The 10,189-nt window shown below is 35.8% G+C and overlaps 1 protein-coding gene across 2 annotated transcripts; it reads right to left on the reverse strand.

The window, feature by feature from the left end:
* Positions 1–1,780: 1,780 nt before the first annotated feature.
* LOC145128501 (putative CoA ligase CCL5) lies at positions 1,781–3,934 on the reverse strand. 2 transcript variants are annotated; one of them, XM_079063299.1, is made up of 3 exons: positions 2,418–3,934; positions 2,225–2,327; positions 1,781–2,142 (listed from the first exon to the last, which is right to left on the reverse strand). In XM_079063299.1, the coding sequence occupies exons 1-3, from the start codon at positions 3,881–3,883 to the stop codon at positions 2,017–2,019; spliced, it is 1,695 nt and encodes a 564-aa protein (XP_078919425.1). In that variant the 5' UTR covers positions 3,884–3,934; the 3' UTR covers positions 1,781–2,016. The 2 variants fall into 2 exon arrangements, 1 of the variants encoding a protein (XP_078919425.1); XR_013716941.1 differs by having other exon boundaries at positions 2,127–2,142; positions 2,225–2,313.
* Positions 3,935–10,189: the final 6,255 nt, after the last annotated feature.

Below are 10,189 nucleotides of genomic sequence, written 5' to 3' on the forward strand. Positions count from 1 at the left end.
GTCTTCCTACCGTATTCATATTAAGCACAAAACAATCAATTCTTCAAATAAAATGTCCGTTGATGTTTTACTATACCTCTTTGCCCTAATCTATGCTTCTAGCAAACGATAAAGACCCAACCCAACTCCATAGGTGACAAAAACTCGTCTGCATGTCGTTATGCATACCCGTCTTTAATAGATATGGATTGTTTTGATTGAGAGATCAAAAGGAACCATATCATAAGGCTTGGTATATGTTATTTTTGGACTTTTCTAGTAAAAGATCCAAAGGATTTGTAGAAAATGGTTCCCCGGTAGGGGTGGGAAGGGGTTGTTGGTTAAAAACCGACATCAAATGAAGGGTTAAGGTGGATGTGTGCATAGCGAGTCTAGAATAGAAATATTTAGATATATTAAAAAAATTAGGTGGGTGCTAAGACATATTTTGCTTATAGCTAGCCTCGCCCCACGGTGTGTGTCGCTGGTCATGGAGGTTGGGGATTTAGGGTATTCAATGTGGTAAGATGGAATGACAGACAACTATGTTGAAAATGTGTCACTATCTAGATTGTTGCAGAGCTTGAACAAGAGGTGGATGGCGACCCAATTTATAACACCACCACTACAACAAGGGATGATGACATAAATCTGAGCGAATGAGGATACAATAATGTTTTTGAAAGTATTAGCAAAGGATGGGAAAAGTGGGTATGTGTTCCACTTAAAAAGATAATATAAAAAGACTTAGAAACATAAAATAAGACCAAATCCGTAAGGAGACCTTGTCAAACTAACATATTTACAAGTTGAAAACTTTTTGGATTTCATATAACAGTGTTATTTTTAAGTTATCTAAAATCCATTTGCAGAATGGTGAGAGATTATATTAAGAGAAAAACAATAGTATAACATCTTGCTCAAAATATTTTATAGGAAAGGGAAAAAAAGTTTGTTTTCTAGAAACAATATTTGTAAAAATCAATAAATGTAGGACTAAAAAGTAATTTACATAAAACCTCTCGTGTAAGGTTTTAGTTTAAATTTACACTTCGTGTGCATAAGATTAAATTGTTTCGTTTGAACTAAAATAGTGTTTAAAAAAGTTGTCTCTTATTATTAGTTAAAGTTAAGGCATAAAAAACAACCGAATGAAACTTATGTCTTATAATAATTAAATTTCTTTTACATAACTACATACTAGTGAGACAAGTGGTCGGATAAAACTTGGTGTTTCATTGTCTACTTCTTATCGTATCTAAAGTTAAGGACATATAATTTTCACTAACTAACATTAAAATAAACCAAGTTAAAGAGACTCATGTTGACTAATTACTCTTTTTATCTTTATATATAAACCTTTTGTAAATATTTATTTTGTCGACATAAGTATAAGCAATCGGTTTAACGTATCGATAAGATTGATTGTCTTTATAATGTTTTTAAATTTGTGTCCTATATAATATAAAAAGGTTCCTATTATATAATATGATAAATTATAGTTTTCGTCGATGGTATGGTACATATTTTATACAATTGGTTTGTATTTTTATTTTTAACATTTAGTGTCCCTATAAACTTTTTTGTCACGTCTTTCTTACATGGCATCAATGTTGTATAAAATGGATTAATTAGCCTACAAATTTATAACTTGTACTTATTACGGAGTATATATTAATACTATGTGATTATAGTTGTGGACCCCACCACCCCTTTCCTCAACTCACGGTTCATCTTCCGCGGTCAAACCTCCAGAATATTTTTGAGTGACCCATGCATGTTTTTATACAAATAAAACCAATTAAAATAATATATTTCCATAACCAATCGAAATCATGTTTTATACAAATACTAAAACCGACAGGAAACGTATCTATTCGTTGAACGTAATAAAAGCGCTAACGTGTTTTATCATGGACCTTGCTGATTTCATTGAGAATCGACTAAATAATATTCAGTTAAATTAAATATTTACATATATTCTATGATCTGCTAATCGTGAGTCAGCTGGGGCATGGTTGTATCATTTTATCTTTGTTACAGTTTGGATTGAATGTGCTGTTTACTTTGCGACCTTAAATCTTTTCGCAGAATCTTGCCAGCAGCCGACTTTGGTATTTCGTTTATGAAAGTTACTCTTTTAATCTTCTTGTATGGAGCCACCTGTAAATACAATCAACTACCATTAATACACATGTCACTGCTCTTGGAGGAATTAAGATGAAACAAAAGTGTATATACAAACCTGGCCAGCAACAAATTGCATGACTTGCTCTTCACTGAGTTCCGAACCAGTTGCCCTAACTATGTACGCCATTGGTACCTCTCCTGCATCTTCATTTTCAAGTCTACAAAATTAATTATGAAGATTATAATCTCACTGAATTTTGTTACACTTACACACAAACATAAACGCTTTTTGAAATCAATGAACTCACGGAATAACTGCTGCATCAAGTATATGAGGATGATTTAGTAGTATCGCTTCCAGTTCTGCGGGAGCTACCTGATACCCATTATGTTTTATGAGCTCCTTGATCCTATCAACGATGAAAAGATAACCATCTTCATCAAAGTAACCAAGATCACCGGTCCTCAACCACCCACCGGAAACAATGGTTGCAGAAGTCGCAGCCTCGTTTCCTAAATAACCCTTCATCACAGCCGGTCCCTTCAACCATATCTCACCTTCGCTATAAGGAGGCTGAGGAATCCCTGACTCGAAATCAACCACCTTCGCAGAAAAAGTTGGAAGCAAACCTCCTGAAGCTGCTGGCCGAGCTTTGGCTTCTTCACTGGAAAGAAAGACAGCACCTGCCGCACAGCTCTCGGTCAGCCCATATCCAGGCTTTAGGCCGACCCATGGGAACTTTTCCCTGAACCTACTAGCCACGTCCTTGCTCAAGGGTGCAGCACCTGAGGCCACTCTTCTCAAAGACGACAAATCATATCCACCTCCATTGTACTTCACCATTGTGAGTATAACAGGAGGAACTGCTGGAATGTTATTGACTCTATAAGTTTCTATTGCTTCTAACATGGCTAGTAAGTCGAATCGATTCATCAACACTGTTGTGGTGCTAGCACATAGCAATGCGAGACAAAAAAATATTAAACCGTAGATGTGAAACATGGGTAGAAAACATAGATAAATATCATCTTTGGCTGATGTTACTTCAGCAGCCCATTTGAGTAGTGTTATCGTACAGATAAGATTCCCGTGTGTTAGTATTACACCTTTGCTCGTCCCCGTAGTCCCCGAGGAGTACAGTACGGCTGCCGTGTCTGACTGAGTCTGTTTGTTGTCCGGCAACTCCATCGATTCACAGGAATCGATCAATTCTTCCACAGAGGCTTCATTGCTTTTTAACGGATCACGAATAGTGACGATGGTAGGAATTCCAGTCGAGAGTAGTTTATGCATCGCTTCAGGAGCAGCGATGGCTAGTTTTGCACCGGAGTCGAGAACTTGCTTGGTTATCTCTGATTCTGTGTTGATTGGATTGGACGTTGTAAGAACTCCGCCGACCAAAAGTATGGCTAAACATATGGTTGGATAGATGATTGAATTCGATGACAAAACAAAGATCACATCGCCCTTACGGACACCGAATCTTTGGTACAACCCGGCTGCTAACGAGTGGATTGATCGTCGGAGTTCCCTGTAAGTGAGCCGGCAGTTTGTGGCGGAGTCTATAAGCGCGACCTTCATGTCGGCTTTGTTTAGAATCGGGAACTGAGATAACACAAACGTAGCAGTGTCAAGGTTGGCAGTAGTAGGGATTTTGTGGCGTTCTTCGAGCTGAACGAGGGAGTGATAGATCCCGGTTTTGGGGTCGTAGTTGCTCTTCCTCCGGCATGACAACATGGACCCGGTACCGGGTTCGTTTCTTGAAGTGTCCATCCAGCCTTACTTTCCGCCGGAAATATCAAATGGAGGTGAGCTGTAATCATACCAAATGAATATCTTGGTTTATATAATATGGGTAATATATAAGGGGAGTTAGGTGTGCAATGATGTACATCTGCATCAGATCTTCAAATATTTTTTTAAAACTTTCATCAAACCCTTTTGATTAAAATATAAAGCAGAGTAAATTAGATGTTTAACATGTGATACATCTATCTAAACATGTCGAATTGTTTCTCCGTTGAATTGTTTTACGTTGTGTTACTGTTAGTATATTTTTAGTTGAATTCCCAAGTGACTCCTCACATAAAGATATAACAATTTGTTTACCATTATTCAATTTTTCGTGAAATAGACTAATAGAGTACCATGTAGAGTTTAGGAAACACAGTTAAAAATATTGGAAAAAAAACTGTAAAAGACATTAATATATTAATTTACATCAATTTTGACGTCTTTATGGGGTGTTTTAGATGCGCATGTGCACAGATTGTTTTCTCGTTTACTGGATGGCAATATGCAACGAAACATTAGAAGTCCATTCTTAAATGACATAACCTGCTATTAGTATTTTATTATTATTATTATATTTTTATATATCAGTTTCATTTAAATTATGAACCACGTAGGTTTCTGTTCTAGACTCGTCACCGGTGTCGGTGGTCATGAAGATTAAGGATTTAGGGTGTTTAATGTGCACTATCTAGTCGTTGTGGAGCTTGAACAAGAGGTGAAGGACCAACGAGTTTAATACACAACCACTGCAACAAGGGATGATGACATAGATTTGATCTGAGGAGGATATGACAAAGGTTTTTAAAGTTTTAGCAAAGGATGGAAAAGGTGGGTATGAGTTTAAAAAGATAATACAAAGAGTTAAAAACATAAAATAAGGATAAAATAGTCAATTGAAAATAAGTTTACATCTTAAAGCTAACATAGTTAAACAAAAAGAAATGACTAAACTGCACAAATGGTCCCTGTGGTTTGCTCAAAATTGCCACTTTGGTCCAAAAAGGTTTGGATAGCACCAGAGGTCCAAAGTTTTCATTTTGTTGCTTGTTTAGTCCAATCTGTTTTGATTTTTTTCAAAATGACGGATTTGTCCCTGTTAATATGATTTTTTTTCTTAATTGTTTTTTCTGATTTTCAGATTTAAAAAAATAAAAATTAAAAATAAATAAAAATAAATCTCTCTCTCTCTCTCTCTCTCTCTCCAAATACCCATCTTCTTCTTCCTGAAAATTGTCCAGGTGAACAAAAAAAAAACACCAAGAACAAAAAAACACCTAGAACAAATTGTTGAACTCGTCGATTCTCAATGGAGATGGAGAATAGAGAATGAGAAATCATATCTAGGGTTAGTCTTCTCCATCTGTTTTCAGATATGTTCGTCTTCTCCATCTGTTTTAATATTTGTTTGTGTTCTTCATCATTGTCAGGATTGGTTTACAGCACCACCCCCTTCTCAGTTCATCTTCTCCATCTGTGGCTCGATTTTCACTGTTACCGGAAAACCCACCCCAACCACACCCTCCAGTACCACGATAAATCTTCAACATATGGTTTATAGACCACAATCAACCACCAAACGCAATCAACGACCACCGCCTCTGGTACCACGGTTGAAGTTCGCTTAGGGCACGCTGTTACAAGAGCACGCTGATCCTTGTACTCAAGATAACAAACCACTGATTGCCAACGCCGAAGTTGTGAAATCCCTAATTTATTTTGTAAAAACTGGGACTGTCAATCGGAGCTATTCCTCCATTGGGGTTTCAGCTCGAAGCTCCCGCAACAAAAACCTAACCCTAAAGTTTCAGGCGGCGACACATAGATCGAAGCTAGGGTTTCAGATTAATTGAAGAATATGTGCAACGATTTTTCATTTTGATTTTGGAGATTTTGCTTCAATTGAATGTGGACTCATGGATTTGGTTTGACCCCTTTTCACTTCTGTCACCGACTCCTTTTCGGACTTATGGTTTCAACAGGTAGTGATGGTGATGGCAGTGTTGGGGCAGCGGTGGTGCTATTGAAATGGTGAAGACGTTTATTGTGGTGGGGCTCTCCGGATGGTCGAAATGGCAGCTTTGGAGCAAAGGTTTTCATGATGGTAGAGGTATTCACGATGGTGTATGGTGGTAGTTGTAGGTTTGAAGGATAAAGACTAGAGGAGAAAAACATATCCTCCTTCAGATTAAAACCCGTCTTATTTTTTTGTTCGCATGTATAAGAACATGGAATGAAGAGGATGAAGGTTGTTTACAGATCTGGAGCTTCGTCGAGTTGCAGCAGAGTTTTTCAGATGGACGGCGGCGACAAGATGGTGATCCATGGAAGGTGGTGGGAATCGATTATGGTTTTTTGTAGGTAATGGCGGCTTTTAGATTTGTCGTAGGTAGGTGGTGGCGGTGATGATAGAGGTTGAAGGTGGAGCTGAAGGCGGTGGTGGCTGACGGTGATGACAGTAGTGGAGTCGACGATGAAGGGTTCTTGAGAGCCATGAAGAATAAATGAAGGAAAGAGAAATAGTGGAGAGAGAGAGAGAAATTTATTTTTATTTTTTATTTTTTTATTCTGAAAATCAGAAAAAACAATTAAGAAAAAAAAAGCATACTAACAGGGGCAAACCCGTCATTTTGAAAAAAAATCAGAATAGATTGGACTAAACAAGCAACAAAATGAAAACTTTGGACCTCTGGTGCTAGTCCAAACCTTTTTGGACCAAAGTGACAATTTTGAGCAAACCACAGGAACCATTTGTGCAGTTTAGTCTTTAAAATAATTTTAACTTACAAATATATTCCTTTTGACAAGGTTTCCTTATGGATTTCTTTTGACAAAACTGGAAAATTGGTCCTTGTGGTTTGCAAAAAACTTTGGATAAAGTCCAAAAAGTTTCTAACTTGCATGAAAGGTCTAAAATCAGAAATTTCATGTGAATTTAGTCCTAAAATTAGAAATGTCTTGTGAATTTGGTCCATAACAAATTTAAAAAGACTATATTACCCTTATCATTTATTTTTTTACATTTTATTTATTTATTTTAGTATTTAATCAATTATAAAAAAAAGTGAAAAGAAAATCCCACCCCACCCTACCCCTCTCCAGTCTCCGCCGTACCCCACATTCTCCCTAACTCTCTCTTTGACTCTATTTCCCATCTTCTTCATCACTCATCACCTGCAAATAAAAAGTTACACTCATACATATGAACATAAAACCCAACTAAACCCATATGGGTTTTGATCATCGATCTAATGAAAAAGAGAAAACTGAACTAGAATCTCCATTACAATTCAACTAAGCTACAATCTTCACAAAATAAAAAAATCAATTTGATTAAACTATAATCAAAATTAGTACAATTTTTAACATCTCAAGGCCTCCTCTTCAAATAAACAACACATAATCATTATCTTTGATCCTTCATCTTCGTTCACCATCAAACCCATTTCGATATCAAAATAAAAACATCAAGAACACTTTGGAGTATTAAACCCTAAACCATCAGTTACCCCAATGACCGCTTCTGAAAACCTTAAATCCCCTTCACCGGACCTGATAGACTCCGCAGATGAAGCTCCCCTTCCACCGCCTTCGTTCCAATGACGGTAAAGTCTCGACTTTTAGTCAAGGGTCAAAACTTTCCTTCCAAGAACATATACAAACTCTAAAAATCTACAAACTGAAAAAAAAATTGACTCCAAGTTGGACACGATAACCAGGTTCTTGTGGTGATCGGAGAAATAGGTTCCGGGAAGACAACTCAGGTGACTCTATATCTAGCAGAAGCAGGGTACACCACCAAGGGTAAAATTGGGTGCAAGCAACCCAGTAGAGTGACTATCATGTCTGTCACAAAAGAGTTACAGAAGAATTTGGGTGTCGATTGGATGAAGAAGTCGGAACATGATATTAAGTAGATGTCACCGATGGAGGCTTGGCTAGAGGCGGCAGATGGCTTGGTCTCGTCAGAGACATTTTTGAAGATGAAGATCGAATAGGCATCTGGGTTAGGTTAGAGAGAGAGAGAGAGAGAGAGAGAGAGAGAGAGAGAGAGAGAGAGAGAGAGAGAGAGAGAGGTGGTAGTGGGGCCAATTTTTTTCTTCTCATTTTTAATTTATGGAGTATTAAAATAAATATGAAAAATATATATATAAAAAAAAGAAATAAAAAGGGCAAAATGGTCATTTCAAATATTTTTGGACCTAAACCACAGGAAATTCTTGATATTGGACTTTTAATGCAAGTTGAAAACTTTTTGGACCCAATCCAAAGTTTTTTACATACCACAAGGACCAATTTTACAGTTTTGTCTGGTACAAATGCTAGATATTATATTGGGAGAAGAACACCACTCTAGTCTGCTTGACATCTTGTTCAAAATATTTTATAGAAAGGAAAAAAAATGGTTTTCTAGAAACAATATTTGTGAAAATCAATAAATTTCAAGGTCAAAAAAATGTAATTTACCTAAAACTTCTCGTGTAAGGTTTCAGTTTAGGTTTAATCTTCATGACCATAAGGCATAAGATTAAATTGTTTCGTTTTAACTAAAATAATATTTTTTAAATTTTTAAAATTTTAAATTTTTGTCTGTTATTAATTAAAGTTAAGACATATAAAACAACGGAATGAAATTTATGTCTTATAATAATGAAATTTCTTGTACATAACTGCATACCAGTGAGACAAGTGGTCGGATATAACTTGGTGTTTCATTGTCTAGCTACTTCTTATCGTATCTAAACTTAACGACAGATCATTTTCCGTAAATAAAATTAAAATAAACCTCAAAGAGACTTATGTTGACTAATTACTCTTTTTATATTGATGAATAACCTTTTGCAACAAAAAAAATATTAATGACTAAATGTGCAAAAAAAATATTAAGGATTAAATGTGTACAAAATGAGAAATATATTACCCTATTAAGTCATTTTTCCAGCTTATCTGAAGTAGTCGGTCATAAGGACTGAATGTATAAAATGGAACAAATTGAAGAGGTAAATGTGGACGAAAAACACTCAGTGACCAAATGTGTACAAATAAAAAAGTATACTGCATTTTAAGTCATTATCCGTAAGTTTAATTTGTCCACAAATTGATAACTTTGACATATCATTATTGGGATAATGACTTAAAAGGGTAATATACTTTTCGATTTGTACATATTTGGCCACTGAGTTTTTTTCGTTAACATTTACCCCTTCAACTTGTTTAACTGTACACATTTAGTCCTTATGACCGGCTACTTCAGGTAAGTCGGAAAATGATTTAAAAAGGTAATATATTTTTTATTTTGTACACATTTAGTCCTTAATATTTTTTTTGCACATTTAGTTCTTAATTTTTTTTTGTTGCAAAATAAGTCTTTGTTGTTTTTGTACACATTTAATACTTATGACGGATTTTTTAGGTTTTCTCACGACATATTATGCGGGACAATCATTAATAAGGTGTTTGAGGTTGTTCATGCTTATGGTCACCGCGACATCGACTGTTTGGTTTCTTAGTTCTTGTGGTTTGGCTTAGGTCTTATATTCTGAACGTCCTAACTTTTTCATATGATCAAGAATTTTAACGATCTTTATATCCACACATTCGTATTTGAGTCTACTATAATTTTCGTTTAGATTATTCCCGCTAAATGAAAATATATTTTTAATTACAATTTTATAAAAAAAAAAGTTTCATACATACATTCATAAAGAATGTATGGATATAAAGATTGTAAGTAAAAATGTATTACTTTTTAATGGAAGTAATCTAAATGAAAGTTGTAGTAGACTCAAATACGAACGCATGGATATTGTAACATCCATAAAATTCATGAAAAATTTAAACTTTTAAAACAACTTAAAAGTCATCATTATTTACAAATAGTTTTCAAATCAGGTTTATTATCAGAGTAATCCCCAAAATCATGAAACAAATCATGAGGAGGTGCACGATCAAGCCTTTGCCTTCCCACGATCATCTGAGGTACCAGAAACACAACCGAAAACTGTAAGCCTAAAGCTTAGTGAGTTTCCCCCAAAATACCAATACATAAACAAATAGCACAAATATAATAACAACATACTATGGGTCCAATCAACCATCGGGTTGGAATACCCCAGACCCCTCAACCGTCGGGTTAGAATGACAACATACTATAGATCCAATCAACCATCAAGTTGGAATACCCTAGGCCCCTTAACCATCGGGTTGGAATGCCAACATACTCTGGGTCCAATCATCCTCGGGATGGAATACCCTAGGCCCTCAATCTTCGGGTTGGAATGCCCCGCC

This window comes from Lactuca virosa, chromosome 8, assembly GCF_052849685.1.
Source record: "Lactuca virosa cultivar CGN04683 chromosome 8, Lactuca_virosa_CGN04683_v6, whole genome shotgun sequence".
NCBI classification, from domain to species: Eukaryota; Viridiplantae; Streptophyta; class Magnoliopsida; order Asterales; family Asteraceae; genus Lactuca; species Lactuca virosa.